At 39.8% G+C, this 17,057-nt stretch overlaps 1 protein-coding gene across 1 annotated transcript; it reads left to right on the top strand.

The window, feature by feature from the left end:
* The first annotated feature begins 8,509 nt into the window (after positions 1-8,509).
* Positions 8,510-16,425, top strand: egfl6 (EGF-like-domain, multiple 6). Its single transcript, XM_068572075.1, has 13 exons — positions 8,510-8,646; positions 9,991-10,097; positions 10,318-10,410; positions 10,574-10,693; positions 10,806-10,925; positions 12,014-12,148; positions 12,232-12,354; positions 12,749-12,811; positions 13,230-13,499; positions 15,015-15,089; positions 15,171-15,263; positions 15,352-15,614; positions 15,877-16,425. Exons 1-13 carry the CDS (start codon positions 8,573-8,575, stop codon positions 15,982-15,984), a joined length of 1,644 nt encoding a protein of 547 aa, XP_068428176.1. The 5' UTR covers positions 8,510-8,572; the 3' UTR covers positions 15,985-16,425.
* The last annotated feature ends 632 nt before the right edge of the window (positions 16,426-17,057 follow it).

The raw sequence follows: 17,057 nt of genomic DNA, 5'->3' as shown, positions 1-17,057 counted from the left end.
CGGGAGGTTATCCATATATCTGGCTAACAAACCACTCACTTTGCAGGGAAACACAACTATGTATCTGTGTGCAGATTTTGATAGGAATCTAGAAAAAACATGGATCTTACAGCTATAGAAGCAGGGTTAACATTGCACATACAAAGAGAGACAAAGAGTGGCCTGACCTGTTTGGTATTCTCTGAGGGCTCTTAACCTTTAGTTAGTGTAATGAGCACTATGCAGAAAGGCACCTGGAATGCACCATTCCTCATATTAGGCTGAAGAATTGCAGAGCAAAGGTGGCCGTCAAAAGGCCTTGTGGGTTAATATGTGAAACCGAATGAAACTACTTCCTACTAAAGCAGAAGAAGCCAATTCTTAAAGTAAAGTGATTAAATGAATAGCAAACAAAATAAACAGAAGGCAGACAAAATAATGTAAGTTCTCCACGGAGTAACATTTCAACACATAGGTATCTCAATTACCATCACACACAAGCAGCTTCTGCCAAATGTGTATTGGTTGCAAAATATTTTAGTCTTAAGACTTCCAATAAAACATAACGACCTATGCAAAATACAAACACACTGCACTGAAATAGAGGAACAGGCAGGCATTAAGCCTGGATTTAAAAAATACTGAGGTGAATTCAAATTCGTAAAAGAGTAATCCTCATCTGCCGAGGACATTTTTTAACTTGTGTTATTTCCATCTACCTTATATCTCCCGAAATGTTGTCTCAAAGCTTGCATTACACAACAACAATAAATGAAACATGTCTAAATTATCAACACAAATGTCTTATTTCAGAACATTTCAAGACCTAGTTCCTGCAAAATCACAAAATGGCATGACATCGAGCTCAACAACCAAACAAGGAAGTGAAGATGGTACAGAAGAAAGACTGCTTTGGCTTGCTGGACTACATGTTGCGCAATCTGACTAGCTAGGCAGATGTGTCCCAAGTGCACTGGCGGAGGAGAGATGCAGTGTAGAGTGATTCAATGTGACATGTGCATGCAACCTTTCAGCTGCAAGAGTCACCCTGGCGAGCTCAGTGGCTCACCAGCTGTGAGCCTGGCATCCTAAATGCCCCCTTTGTGCACCAACATCATCATGTATTCACACTAAATGTAGACTTGCAGGAATAATTTACATTCTGTGACTTTAGCACGACAACACCAAGGTGAGGGTCTAAACCAGCATGATAACAAAGATAAGGTCTGACACGGAGACAAGGAAGTGGGAGGAATGAATGAGAACTGTGATCAGTACTGTGATTAATCGGCATAGTGAATAACAGAAATTGTATGTGTTTAGAAGTGGAATTGGAAACACTGAGCTGCATATGCAGCAATGTTTACGTAAGTAAACTCATGGTTTGTCACTCTGGCTTGGATGCAGAGTAAGTTGTTCTTTCATTGGCAATCTGGGCCATTCAGCTTTGCATAAATGAATGAACATCTAAGGACACAGTTATTAAGGCAATATAGTGAAAGAAAGAAAAGAAAGAAAACTATTACCAAAATAAAACTTTAATGTTTTTTGTCTGACATTGTCTTCATAAACACACCAAGGATTTCTCCATGAATACTAGGACAGAGTATTGCTACACATGGCATTATTGGTGTTATTGGACACAGAGAACCAAAGCTCCACAAGTGATGACACAATTGTATGCATGTTGCCAGGGCAAAATAATGCTCTTAACAAATCCTCACAATGTGTCAATTTATCCTCCTCCTGATGCAATTACTCCAGTGTGTCTCTGACTCACAGTATGCTTTCCTGGCTCCTTATTACAGTGTCTGCACAGGATTAGCATTTCTCTAAGAACATATATATCACTTTAAGCACTTATAAAATATGTTTTATTTTGCATTAGTCCTGCATGAAGATGGCAAAGAAATTATTATTTTCACTCTTAGTAAACTGTGTTGTAAGTATTATTGTGTCCTAGCTGTTAAATCTCCTTCACACTTCACCATTAACTACTTGTCTGCTGTATGTTATAGGAGCTCGTTTGTGAATTTGTCTGAAGCCATCTCCAGAAGGCGTGTAACAGGATGTGGTGAAAGAGTCGCAGTGACATTCTGAATTTATAATTCTTGTTGCAACAGGTTAGCAAGAGAAGACGTGTTCATCACACACAAGTTAACTGAGGAGTTATGAAGTATTGTAATATTAAAAAAAAACTTATGTGAGATTCACAAATGCTTGACGGGACTGTGAATACTTTGATATTCTGTTAACATAAAACATAGGAAATAAGGAGCTGCAAGTCGAAACTTAAAGCCGCTTGCAATTATGCAATCAGAATGTTCTAGTATGTGCCAAGATTTTACACTGCTTCGAAAAGAACACGTTGGACAAATTGCACGGAAAGCTTGATTTATGATGGTAAATGAAACCAAGCGCTGCACACAATACACTTGTCTGTTTGTATAGTTTGAAAATTGGTGATGCTTATACATTTAGTTACATGTAACTTGCATGCAACTATGATTGTGTTATGTGTTGCCTTGTCCAAACATGCGCAGTTCCTGCATGACTTATTTTAATAATCGTTTGCTTTCTAATCTTGCACACTTTGCACCAAGGGCCATACTACGGCGAGAACAGCTTGTTGAGAACTGTCTGAAGAATGTGCTTCGCTAAATGTTCTCCAATAACTAGTAAGCATGTCCTAACTGGATGTGCAGAATGTTGTCCAAACTCAGGGCCAGCAGTTGTGATAGTGCCATGGAAGCCCACAAACCATGTCTGCAGCAGTGCACTGAACTTGATGTGAAACAAGGCGCCTAAAGCTACGGCATTCAGAATGGGTCTGAGAATGGTTTGATCTCCCTGTAATTAGGCTTAACATTGATAAGCACGGAGGTGTGTGTGTCTGTTTGTAGAACTCGGAGTGGGTCTGTGCAAGCCATCAAGACAAAGCTTAGTAAAAAGTTTAAAAATTGTTACTTCCGACTTCTGCTATGTGACAATCTCTCTCTTCGTTTTGTGGCGGACTGTTTCCACTTCATGATGTCCACCGCGAGAAAGGAACTTAGACTTAACAAACAAGTCTCATACTGATCTGCACAGGTCTGAATTTGTATCAACATAACTATTAGGGAATAAGTCATACAGTATCTTATGTTGCACTTTAATAATATTTTGTATCCAATACCAAACTGTTCATTACTGCATTTTATCATGATCATGTTATGCCTGTAGCGTCTTGCATGTCTCCTTGTATAAGCTTTGTATCTGTTGCTGCAGGAAGCTGCAGCAACAGATACAAAGCTTATTCTAACTAGAAACAGGAAATGAAACCTGGTTGTTCTCATCATGCTAATCCAAAACACAAGTATGTAATAACAGCACAGTCATTTTGAAAATGTACTATCAGGAGCCTATAATCTCTACAATAGTGCAGGCACATTACAAGTCTTGTGCACACACATGGTCTAAGTTAAAAGTGATACTGAAGCATGTCTTATCCTGTTTGGCATGCAGTTTATGTGATCGCTGCACTAAGGTGAGATAGGTTCCCAATTAAACCCATCATGAACAGCTCTAGTTAAGAAGAATTAAACTCTGACCTTTATGATTCTGCCACTTTAGAAGGTAAATGGCAGAATGGGGCCCTGCAGACATCAAAGAACAGTGCAACTTGTAGCTACAGTATTACTTTGGATTACAGTGATAAGAGGTTTTATCATCAGTAACATGTTCCTTGAATTGTAGCTTTGATATTCGCAGCATGGAAAGGTTTTGTTCCCAGAACAAGTTGAGCTAATCAGGGCTTTGGTTACCAAATAAGAAAACAGCAAACATAAATGGGAAAGCAGGACAGAGCAGTTCTGAAAGGAAAGAAAGAACAGATTAGAACAATGTAAAGTTGTGTCAATTGTTTAGGAAAAGTATAAAGCTTAAATCATCTCAGAGGAGGTTAATAAAAGAGACTGTGTGAAAGGGACGTGGATTTAGTTATAGTCATCTGACAGGAAGTGCAGAGGGGAAGTCCCGCAGAAGCTAACCACAGATTTGAAGAAATGGAAGGAAAAGAATCTACTGCAAGAACTGTAGACATATATCATATGATGATGTTTCAGTGGTGTGTGAAGTCGAGTCAGGATCCTCTGAGGAGAAAACATGGTGTTAATTCCTCACTTGGATTAGTGAAAAGGCTGCATCAATGCAGCAGACAAAGGCCAGTCTCTTCAGTCTCTTCATCTAATACTATACTGAGGTACAACTCCAGCAAAGCAACTGAAGCAACGTTACTTGTGAGCCGATATCATTAGATCTGCAGCAGAGTGGTCATAGCATACAGTAAGAGCTTTGGGACTGTGACAGATTAAATAGGTCACTGTAACGTCTCTGACCAGGCAAGTCCATTCATAAATAATACATACATCTAGCCTCTTGAGATGTCTGGTGCTTCCCCATCAAGCCACGCTCACAGCATGGTACAGCTACTGCATTATTAATGAGAGGAGAGCGGGAGGTGTCCAGCTGGGGCCGGAGCCTACGTTTAGCACACCCACACCCGTTACACCCCTCATGTTGAGGAACTGAAAGTGTCTCTCTGATCTCGCAGACAGCCTGAATCTTCCAAGGTCTGTCCTTCTGCTTGCACTGGGTTCAACCTCGCTTAGCAGAATGCCTGTCATTGTGTAATCTGTGGACAGCAGATGTTCAAATGAGTAGCACCTGGATTTCTAAGGCTACTAGTTTTAAGAGTTTTTTTGTTGGGTCACGTAAAGGACAAAGAAAAAGTACAATTAGACGTACAAAAATGAAACTTGAAGTATCTGAGGGTCTTTTGTACACTGGATGTTTCCTGTGTAGAGATAGTTTTAGGTTTTTTTTATCTTCTCTTTCAATACAATGTGGCCCCCAAACACAGGATTTTATGTGTTTCCTTTACACTTGTATACACGGAAGCACCTGCACAAAGTAAACGTAACTTTGTCTCCTCACAACCTTTCAAATGTAACGCTATAGAGGGATGGGAATGTACAGTACTCTAGTCAAAGTTGGACACACCAAGTCACATGCAGACACACATATCTCCCTGCACTTTTTTGCAGAGATCTTCTTGGAGTAATACACAATTGATCAGGTTTTAGAAAGATCAAACTGCAATGTGACAGAACATTGCAGAACTAATTTTAGAGATACAAGCTTTGCAGGCTTTTTTGTAGTTAGTTAACTATTGAAATAAAAACAATCCAATGGTTGTTGCGCAAAGCCTTCTGAAATTTTACTATTACACAGCAGTGTTTGAGTCTTTACCTAAAATGTGTCACAATTTTCTTTGATGAGCTGTGGCCCATTTTCACAGCAGTCAGTATGTTATGCAGTGCATTCATTGCTCATTTCATCTCCCTCAAGGCAGGATGTGGTTGTGTACACACATCACTTTCAAAATAACTTCAACAGCCTCGTCTCTCCTTTTATAGTAAGAGCCTTGCTCGTTGTGCCATGGGCCAATGTAAAGGACGTACAGTGGATATATGTGTGTGTGCCTTGCGTAGGGGCCACTAATGTCCTTAAAGATAGAGCATATATCTAGCAGGGAGGCATAACTGTCGTTACTGGAGTCTGCTAATCCCAATTTCAGCAGCATTATCAAATTATAACTGTATAATATCGACTCATGTCTGCAGACATGGAGTTGAATTAAGTGTGAGGAGAGCATTGGCCTAAGTGAATGTCAGGAAGTGGGGAGGCATACTTTTTGAATATTTTCATTGGCATAACAAAGTGCTGCACCACTTGAATCCAGTTTTAAATCAAAAGGAGACGACAAGAAAGAAGATACAACAAGTCGATTCATGTACCAAGTCTAGATCTAGCACATACCCTAAAAAAAAATACAACTAACCCTATCATGATCAGAACACCATGTTTTCCGCCCAAGGAAACAGCTAAATAGACCACTGAACATTAAAACCAACCCTCTTTAATGAGCCTCTCCCTAAAAGACAGGAGGGAGACAAAGCCCAAAATAAATCCCCAATACTAAAATTCCACTCACATTTGAGACTTCTTTTCAGACCTATGCAAAACACATTTAATCCAAAAAACTATAATTGCTGTGTATAATCAGTGAAGACACATCCTTTACTTCTGTATAATTAAACATATCTGCAATCCAGGTGATAGAACAGTCGAGAATATTGGATTTATGAAGATGAAACCCTGTTTGGGCGTGTGTGTGTGTGTGTGTGTGTGTGTGTGTGTGTGTGTGTGTGTGTGTGTGTGTGTGTGTGTGTGTGTGTGTGAGTGTGTGTGTGTGTGGTGTGGCCTTTTGTCTTCCTCTTGGCTCTTTATATATGTTGGCAAGTGTTGAACTATGCCTCCCCCTCCTGGAAGATAAGACAATTGATGAAAAACAAGAAGAAACAAACTCATCTCCGTGGTCCCTCAGGGAAAATATATTCACACCAGGAGCAATGCAGACTCTAATTTTGAAATACAACCATAATTAATGATAAACTACACATACTTTCAATCTGTGTGAATATGTGTCATAGCAGCAATAAGAACACCACTAAATGTGTCAGGCTTTTGTGATCTAAGTCATCTAACCAACAGCACAAAGTGTTTCCACAAACGAAACAATCAATATTTTTTCAGTCACTGAAACATTCACATACTGAAGCAAGTATGTTTGAAAGTTACTTGTCAACTTGCATTTGATTCAATACTAGGGCATAACAGGGCTTTCTCCTGAACAGAAGATGGTGCTGTTGTTGTGAGCATAATGTTCACCAGAGACATACACAGAAGAGAGCCTACAGCCGACATAACAGCACCAAGGAATGTATAGCATGACACGTGTGTGAGATGTCAGTCGTAGAGCCAGGTTGCAGAAGAGAAACAGAAATCTTATTTTGCAGCATTTAGGAGCTTGGATGTTGATAAGACATCATGCATGGAATTAAACTTTGCGCTAATGACTGCAAAAAGCACTATTTATATGCCAGAACACAGAACTGTTGTAATGCAAAATATGAAAAAATTCTGTTTAATGCAATAACACATACTAGAGCCTGAGAATAGGTTTTCTATCATATACCATATTTTATAAACAATACAGTGCTACTCTCATATGATTCATTGGAGAAGAACATTTGTGAAAACTTTACATTTTTGTGAATCTCTTTAAAAATACAATCAAAGTTTGAAAAAGAAAAACTAAAGCCATATCTAGTAAAAGTTCTCTTTTTTTTTGTTTTATTTTTTTCCCTTTTCTCCCAAAAGGTCGTATGGTTAATCCGAGGAAAGTAAAACTACCTCTAACTATGTTACTGTAAATGGGGTTAGTACGAATATTTGCTCCCCTATTAACAGATATTACATACTTTCTGCAGACGCCACAACGCAATACTGCATATTTGCGGCAACCACTGCCTGCTTCCCAGCAACCACACTTCCTTCTGGATTAGCATTTAGGAAATGCCGCATGTGGTGCAGTTCAGTTTCATCTTTCTCTGTAGAGGAGTATATTGTATGTGAGCCATAACCAACTCATACGTGTATTGTTGCAAAAAAATAGGTGAAACAATGGAAATGTCCAGACCACATTTGTTTTGACCTCACGCTACTGCTTCCTGAGATGGCGACTGCTGTCTGGAGAAATAATCACAGACTTGTATTCTTGCACTCAACTAAAAGACTTCCATCTCATCTGAAAATGTAGTTTTTAAATCTTTACTTTGAGCCAGTTTGGACAATGTGGCACAAGGCAGACATGCAGTGTATAAATTAATTCCCTTTGTCTTATGTATTTCAACAACAAACGTAAACTAACACAGAAACATCATGGGTAGAGACGATCAGGACCAGATGTTGGAGCGGACCTTGAAAGCGTGAAAACTCATTAAACATTTTTATAGCTGAACTTGGAATTAGTATGTGTGGGAGAGCAACACTTCATGTGCTACCAGAGAGTAAGACATCAAAGAGTGCTGCAGCTGCTAATGGCAGGCCCATGCATGTCTGAGTTAAAAAATTAGCTGATACAGCTCATTATCCCTTAAACAAGGGGCAGACCGTCAAACAAAAAATGTATGTAAAGCTCACAATATCCCCCCCAAAAACTCCAAATAAGATCAATTGGTTGTTCTACATTTCACATTTGTCCATCAGTATGACTTTTTTCTACTGGTGATCCACAGGAAGATGTTCATGTGGTCTTGTGTAGGGTTTCAGTGCAGAAAGGAGCACCCCTAAACATAATCCCCACCCTCCTTACAAACCTACTCCTACCTCTGAAAGTCACAACCTATCCCTCACAGTGCTGTGTCAACCCACCTCTGGAATTTCAAAGAGGAAGGGACATTGGGACATAGTGTAGCTGCACCACTGAACGAGTGAGAAAGGGAGATTGTTTTTCTTCCCGAGAACTCAACTTTGAGCTCTGGAAATACATTAAACCTGGCGTGCCTTGTGTAGGGGACCAAAGACGAAGACCTGTTCCTGTCTAAGCCTTTTAATGAGCGTAAGCCCACAGGAGGAATAATCGGAACTCACAGAAACCAAAATCAGCCCCGTGGGAAGCAGAGCTCTCTGGCTGCTCACAGTCACAGACATGCAGCCGTTCACCTTGGTTGGCGCTCTTCTTTGCATAGTCCACATTTCCTCTGGTGGTGTGGAAGCCCATAGGTAAGTCAATGAACTGGAGCATAAGGACGTTGGTGTCGTATGGTATGTTTTCTACCTTGAAACCTGCAGCAGGTGTTACTTTTATATATTTACTTTGTCAAGAATAGATGTCAGCTTATTTCTATGTAATATAAAGAGCATATCACCTTGCATTGGCACCAGTAATAAACCAAAAGTGTTGACAGTATGAGTATTGACTCATTTTGCCCACTTCCTGTTGCCAAAAAGGGAATTACTAGCAGGTTAACTGGCAGTTTCTCTCCATGCTTTTACTTTAACTGAAGCTTAATGAATAACAAGAACCCTCCTACTTGACACAGAATTGTTCGCTTTAAAGTCTTTACAGGGAAAAGTGTTACATTGATGGTATGTACACACTGCTGTTGCTGCCAGCAGAGGACCATGACAGCTATGACAGTGTGTCAGCTAAATGTGGCACAGCAACTGTTAATAACTAAAGAGCACCTGTTGCACTTAGGAGCCGCTCTCCTGTGGGCTATTCTGGTTGATTTTGATCAAGTCTCAAATTCCCCCAGTCCAACTGGAGCCGAGACTGCATTTAGGATGCTATCTCTGTGACATCTCAACATCTGGGATATTAAAGTTTGGCATTACACTTAAAAGTAGAAATAAAAAAGCTAAAAGCTGTAAAGTCAGATTCAGATGTGTTATTCTGACGTGAATGTACATATGTACTAAGTCAGAGTCAAATGTCATCTTAATTTAATTTACACGTTAAAAATACACACATGCAATATAATCTATACTGTTGGTTATTTTTAATGCAATGCTGACTTGAAGACCACAACTGAGGATAACTTAAGTGCAAATCTCATCTGACTCCAGCAATTGGAGGAAGGGAAAGATCAAGGGACAGTGAAAAAAGAGACCATATGGTTGTGCATAAGGTATCAATGTACAATGCAGGAAGTGTCGGGTTAGTGTGTTTTTCTCCTTCTGTAGCCTACATCCTGTCAGCTGGCTGTTACTCCACGGGGAGCTCCCTTTTATCACTAAGCAAGCCTGTGAGGGGATATTTTATCGAGGCTGTTTCTTTTTTAACACAATTAACATTGGGGCTAAAATTAGAAGGCAAGGTGGCTGACATCTACAGTCAGGAAAGCTTAGTGAAACTGTGAATGTATTGGGATCATGTTTTCATTGTAATATGTTTGAATTAGTAATACTATGTCTTCAGTGATTCATTGTTGTTCCTGAAATAACATTTTGGCCTAAAGGTGTTTACACTAATCTGATGGTTACATTGACCAGGTTGGGCTTTACATTAAGATGAGACAGTGAACTCACACATCTTAACTTCTGTTCCTCTCTTGCTCTATCAAGGCACTACCAACAAGTCCTCACTGGAAACCAACCAGGTGTATGTCGCTATGGCAGAAGGCTAGAGTGTTGCTATGGCTGGAAGAAAAACAGTAAAGGACAATGCGAGGGTAAGAACATATGGATGTATACAATCTAATTAACAGAGTGCAGTCTTCTAACAATGTGGTATTTTTTTCATGAAAGATATTTTCCTAACCTTGAAACTGTGGAGATAATGATACTGGAGATTGAAAAACCTTGCCTGCATAATATAAATGTGTGGTTTCACATTAATCCATCATTCTGATATTTCTGGTGGTATTCTCTTCATGTTTAATGTTTTACCAGCTCAGTGTGACCACGGCTGCAAGCATGGAGAGTGTGTTGGCCCCAACAAATGCAAGTGTTTCCCAGGGTACACTGGAAAGACATGTAATCAAGGTGAGTAGTCTGGAAACAGGGTTCAAACCCTACAGAATAATCTGACTTGCAGTTGATACTCTTTAATCTGGTCTGGTTTATTTGAAGCAAATAATTGAATGATTTATGTTGTTTTAGGTTTAAGAAAAGGTGTTGGAAAAATAAGGGCTATTCTTATTTCTAGATCTGAATGAGTGCGGCCTGAAACCTCGTCCCTGTGAGCATCGCTGTATGAACACCTATGGAAGTTACAAATGCTATTGCCTCAATGGTTACACTGTAATGTCTGATGGATCGTGTACAAGTGAGTCCCATTGTGCTACTACCCCTGCATACCATGAGTGGAAACACATGAAAATCAAAGTTGGCAAGTTTGAATATTTATATGAGCGAGCGTTTTGTGTCCATCCATGAAGATTCCAGGACATGCTCTGCTGCTCACTGTCAGTACGGCTGTGAGGAGGTGCAGGGGGAGATTCGCTGCATCTGCCCATCTGCGGGACTGCAGCTGGGCCAAGATCGAAGGACTTGTGTAGGTGAGCTATCACACACACACACACAGACACACATGCACACACACACACACACACACACACACACACACACACACACACACACACACACACCCACATGCACACACAATAATACATTATATGAATTGTGTTTTATGCATATGGTGACATGCAAGTAAAACCTATGTCAAATATGATGAATGATTAGAGACAAACAAAATGTGAGGGGAATAAAATATCCGATGCCCTTATCTTAATAAAGCATACAGAGTTAAGAAAGACTTGACTTTAGCTTGTATTCACCTCATGGATTGTGAGTTTTTGCATAGGGGAGCAATTCTGTACAGATTCTACTTCGTGGCTTTTGCATGCTTGGCTTGTAAATAAGATAGGTGCAATTAAGTTATAGTTCAACCCACAACACAGCTTGAGCTGTGACAGAGCCAGTTTGGCATACTGATCACACAGGGGAAGTCATATAATAGTTCTGGAGCATTAAACTTCAGGATTATCATCAATCCAAGACACTAAAATAAAGAGGTACAGCAGAAGTATATTTTTGAATCTGAAGCCATAAAGCAAAATGACATCATGATTTGACTGAATTCATTTATTAACGTACATTAATGATTAAATAGATAATTAGAACTATTTGCCACTGTATCATGTTCAAAAGTCTTACTAATGGTGATGTTACTACTAGCTAAAGAAACAAAACATTCCTGTACACATTTCCTCATGTACATGCATTGCATCCACAACTAAATGTATAGCTCACGTACCACACTCAGTGGAAATGTTGCTGCTTCCAACCTGGCCATAGTCCACTGCAAACACACGTTAGCAGTGATGCTAGTAGGAAGCCAGCGAAGGATCACCAGGATATTGTTTTAATGAACTCAGTACACCATCGACAGTGAAGTTCCCTGATGGCAGATTGAAAAGAGCAGCTGAAGAGCAGACTCAATATAAATCAGAGGAAGTACTCAGAGTACAAAAGCATACAAAACTAATGCAAAAAATAGTGCATCTTTTTTCTCAATATTGCCCAATGTGACATGCATATAAAATCAAACACTCATTAATGTGTCCCCTTTTTTGTTTCCCTTCAGATATTGATGAATGTGTAACGGGGAAGAACCTCTGCCCATACGACAGACATTGTGTGAACACCTTTGGAAGCTACTTCTGCAAATGCCAGGATGGCTACGACTTGAAATATGTTGATGGCAAATACGACTGTGTAGGTAAGGTAAAGCAGTGCATAACAAGTACACATTCAAGATAAAGACTCCTCCTAAAGGTACAAATAGGCTTCTTCCAATTCCAGACCTTGATGAGTGTGCAGCCAGCACTCACAAGTGCAGCCACCATGCTACCTGTGTGAACACTCAAGGATCCTTCAAGTGCCGGTGCAAGTCTGGCTTCAGAGGCAATGGCTTTGAATGCTCTGGTGAGATCGAAGAACAGCAACACAGAATTATGAATTAATTTATTTCATGTTAACAACTCGTGTCTCAGGCCTTTCTAAGGTGAAAGTAGTCAGTTAGATTGGTCAGAAGCAGTTTTACAGCCACATACTTCTTTTAGACTCAGCAAGTAGCTACAGCTAGTTTCCTGATTTTAAACCACACATCTTTACAGATGTTAGCAGGAGAGAGCCGCAGATTGAATGCACACCTGTCTAAATATTGTATAGTAGCCAGCCATGTGAAGAAGAAGTGTAAAGACATGTAGAGTTGTACTTCTTCACCCAGGCCCAGATAATAACAGGGGAAGCCTCATGATGCCAAACTACAGAGGCCAGCGGTTTCAGCATGAATGAAAGATGCCTTTATTTTTTGTAGTCAAGCCGTTTTATCAGAGATCGAGGGATGGAGACAAAGGCAGTGCAGATGATTTCCTTAATGGTGAGATTGTGTGAAATCCAAGACCGCTTCCACTGTTCACTCCCTGCAACCCCAATAATTCCCTCTCTTATCTCCTGCTTTCAAGAACACGTCTCCAAACTCTCCCCCCATGTTAATGGCTGAGAATGTTGTACGTCTTATGCACACAGCTTGATATCAGACCTGAAACCTCAGCATGACTCCTAAAATACAGAACTTGTGTATCCAAAATGCTTGTGCCCTTAAAACACTAATTTAAGGGCTGTGCAATGAATGTTGCTATCGTGATTCTTCTGCATGGAGTAGATCAAGAGCAGCAGCTGCAGAATACATGACAACAAATGCATCTGAAGCCTGGCAACACACTCTCACACTCCTGTCTTCCCCTCTCATGATTGCAGTTCCACATGTCTCATTTGTTTCCTTTTCCTGCCTGCAGCCATCCAGGACTCCCAAGTGAACCTCGGGATTCTGGGAGGTATGCTGGACAACGGGGGCATCAAAAATATAATCCCTGAACCAGTCGGAACACCACCTCCTAAGATCCATCAGCAGCCTTTTGACTATGATGGAGAGGTCTACGTTGGCCCCCAGACTGAGCAAAGACAAGTGGAGGAATTTCCTGAGGAAAAAGAGGAGGAGGAGGAGGAGGAAGAAGAAGAAGAAGAAGAAGAAGACAACCAGCTCAATCCAAGAGGAGATGTTTTCAGTAAGTGCCCTCCCGTTTGCCTCCTTTGCAGGAATTCTGGGTGGTCCACAATGTATTAACCTTTTTACAGACTAAACAAACTCAGTTTCTACAGAGACTTTGCTCTCGCGTCCACACAGCATCTGAATACAATTATCAATTTCTTTTCAATAGGCATAGGCACAACACATATGGAATCTGATCAGTCAAGTATGCCCCAGTTATTTCCACTAAGAACCACAAGCATTGTTGGCATGCTGTCATTTCTTCCAGCATTGTAAAAATAGGGTCACTAACAATACAATCCTTTCAACTATAAACTGTCATTTATTACAAATAATTTCATAATATCAAACTATTGGCTAAACTAAAGAACCCAGCAATGTACAATTAATACATTGTAATCAATCTAATTGGTTTTGAGACATGGTGCCTTCTAGCACATGTTATTCCATTCACGCCTGATTTGTGTGTATTTATGCTGCTTTTCTGACACTTTCATCAGATAAAAAGGGACGAGTGGGCAGTGTAGTCATGCCGTGATATGCACCTCAATGAGAAATCCTATACATGAGGTTACCTTTCACAACTAATCTTGATCTTCATGGAAACACCCGAGCCTGTGTAAGACTCAGATAGCAAGAGGAGACAGGCCCCAAGACATCCATCACCTCCAGGGAGGAATTTTTCTCTGTCGGCATGAGAGAGCCCAGGGACACAACTCGTCCTGCTTCCTCTCTCCTGGGAGGAAGGTGAGGAGGGGAAGGAGGTTACTAAGCCTCCAAGCCTTTTATTATGTTTTCCCCAAAACAGCTGTTGTGCAAACAGACTTGACTCCTAGTTGGAAAGTCTGTCATCAGCACTCTAGACCTCTTAACACTAGCCCACTCTAGCTGAGCAGGTTCAATAACCCCCAGCTGTCACTCGTCTGACTCTCTAAGGCTGCTTGCCATGGGGGTGGTTCGCTGCAAGAGCTTTGAAATACTTGGGGGGGCTGTTTCCTAAAGTTGTAGCTTCATCTCAAGACATGAGTGACAGCAGGGCAGGTCTACACCTGTTGGTTAAAAGGTACTTTCTCGCTTTTGTTTCACTGTGGAAATTCTCTTTGCTGCATAATTTTGGAATGTTTTAAGATCACATATTTTAAGGCAAATTCATAGACAAAACATTCTTTGTCCTTTCTGTAAAACAAAATGCATATATATTTTATGAGATTTTGCAAGAGTGTAATTGTACTGCTGTGTCTGCTTTTATTTACCGATTATCACATTTGGCTGAAATATTATTCACTCCACTGCCAAGTTCTTAGCTTCACCTTGCTGAAAAGAACGGAGTCCTGCAATAAATCCTAGCTTCACTTTTTCTTAAAAAGAACTTTATCACCTATATGATAGTTGGCTTTATTGCAGGACTGTTTGAATGCAATATTTTAAGATAGGTAGGTGTAAGTGTATCTAATGAACTGGAAAGTGATTGTATATCAAACTGAAATTTTATGAATTTACACAGATTGTTTTCTTTTATCTCTTAACACAGTATCAGAGAACTTTGAATCCGTGTTCGGGCCCGCCACAGAAGTCAAAGAAATCCAAATAACACCTGTTCAGGAAGGTAATCAAATATCTTGCATTGTTATAGAATGACTGTTTATGAGACGTTTCCTTCACGTGCTCTTTTGGTTTTACCCTTTAGAGTTCATCATGGATTGCAACTTTGATCAGGGAGCATGTGAGTGGGTCCAAGACAAGGCTGATGACATGGACTGGAGCGTAGCCTACCATAATGGTAACACAAATATTGCTATGTGTAATACAAGTTGTTTAAGTCGAGTTTAGGATGTAGATGCATTCACTTATTCTCCAAACTTGTTCAGGTGCGGAGTACTACATGGCCATGAGTGGGCTCCTAGGGGAGTCGGAAGATATAGCCAAGCTAAAGTTGCTTCTCAGTGACCGGGCCCAGCATGGCAGCTTCTGCCTAACCTTTGACTTCCGTGTGATCGGTCAAAATGTGGGAACTCTCAGGGTGCTGCTGGATAATAACGCTTACTCCGTATGGGAGCAGAGCAAAAGCAGAGACCAGGGCTGGCAGACCGAGCTCCTCACTGTGGCCTGGAAAGAGAAGGCACCAGAATCTGTGAGTCATGTTTATAACACTTATTATCAATAGATGATCATTGAACCAGATTTGTAACTGCTAACAAGAATAAAACCAGCCGAAAGGAACAACACATATATTGTATCAAAGGTCTATGCAGTTCTTTTCTGGCTAGTTATGTTGTGGTTCCGCCTAAACCGTTAAATTCATGTGATTCACATTAGCCTATGTTTGAAAGACAACCCCCACATTGTTGAATATACAAACTGAAAATGCTGTGGCACCTTCGAATGTCTTTCAGATTGTCTTTGAAGCTCAGCATGGAAAAGCTGTTGGAGGGGAGATTGGACTAGACAATGTTGTGCTGACCTCAGGGCCCTGTCAAGAGGATGTCAGTCCATTCGTTTAAGCAGCTCCACAACGGCTTTATAACTTCAAAGATCTGACACAAAGATTCCTGTTTCCTGTCTATTTATTGGTCTGGAATTTCACACTGTCTTACAAGACATCCACATAAAGATATTGATATGGTCTCAAGGGAGGATATGTACTATCAGTGCATGCATGTTTACTTAATCACCATGCTGCTACATCGGTACATTCGGCTTCATTCTCTATCGTGATTTTCAGAATGGTCTCCTACAATACAGATTACCCAGATCTCAGGAATAGATAAAAATGCTTACCATGTCTCTCCGTTAGATGTAACAGTATTGTGCTTAGTTATTTGTTTTGTATGTAATTGCTGAAGTTAACTGCAAATAATCTATGACATATGTGATGTGAATTCTTAGGTGAATTAAATCTGAAATTCAATCTTTCATGAATAACTTTTTTGAAGCCGGTTAGTTTAAATAAGACAAGTATCAGTACATAACTGCTGTACATTTTGCTTTCATGTTATATTGTACTAATACAACAATTCAGTTTTTTTCTAACTCTGTCTTCCATTCCTCTTCCTTGATTGTGTCGATTATGTCGGTTCTAAGTTTATTCAAACAAATCTATTATTGCCTAGACTTTTCTGGTAATGGAAGTAAATGTATTATAAACCAATGCTACAGTGTGGACAAAATCCAAGATAATGTGATAAAGAATGTATATATATATATATATATATATATATATATATATATATATATATATATATATATATATATATATATATATATATATACACACACAAATGCATTACCGATGCAGAACATGGGAATACAAATGGACACTCATTTAACGCTTCACATTGATTGCCCTTTTTTAATTGAGATATATATCTCTAAAAAAGGGCAAATAGAATTATTTGCTCTAAAATCTGGTAAGAGGATAACAGCATTGGCTGCAAACATCTGTTCTATATATTGCTGTCTGAAAATGTGTGTATCCTTCAAGAAATAACATTAGTGTAGGTACAATCCTGAGGTATTTGTGCTTTACTTGGTTAAAATGAGTGCTACTAAATGTCAGAAGAACTGTGCTAAATAA

This window comes from Clinocottus analis, unplaced genomic scaffold (genome assembly GCF_023055335.1).
Source record: "Clinocottus analis isolate CAN_PGR_092001 unplaced genomic scaffold, fCliAna1.0.p SCAF_12, whole genome shotgun sequence".
Lineage (NCBI taxonomy): Eukaryota > Metazoa > Chordata > Actinopteri > Perciformes > Cottidae > Clinocottus > Clinocottus analis.
The sequence above is the reverse complement of the archived record's forward strand: the minus strand, read 5'-3'. Positions and strand labels throughout refer to the sequence as shown.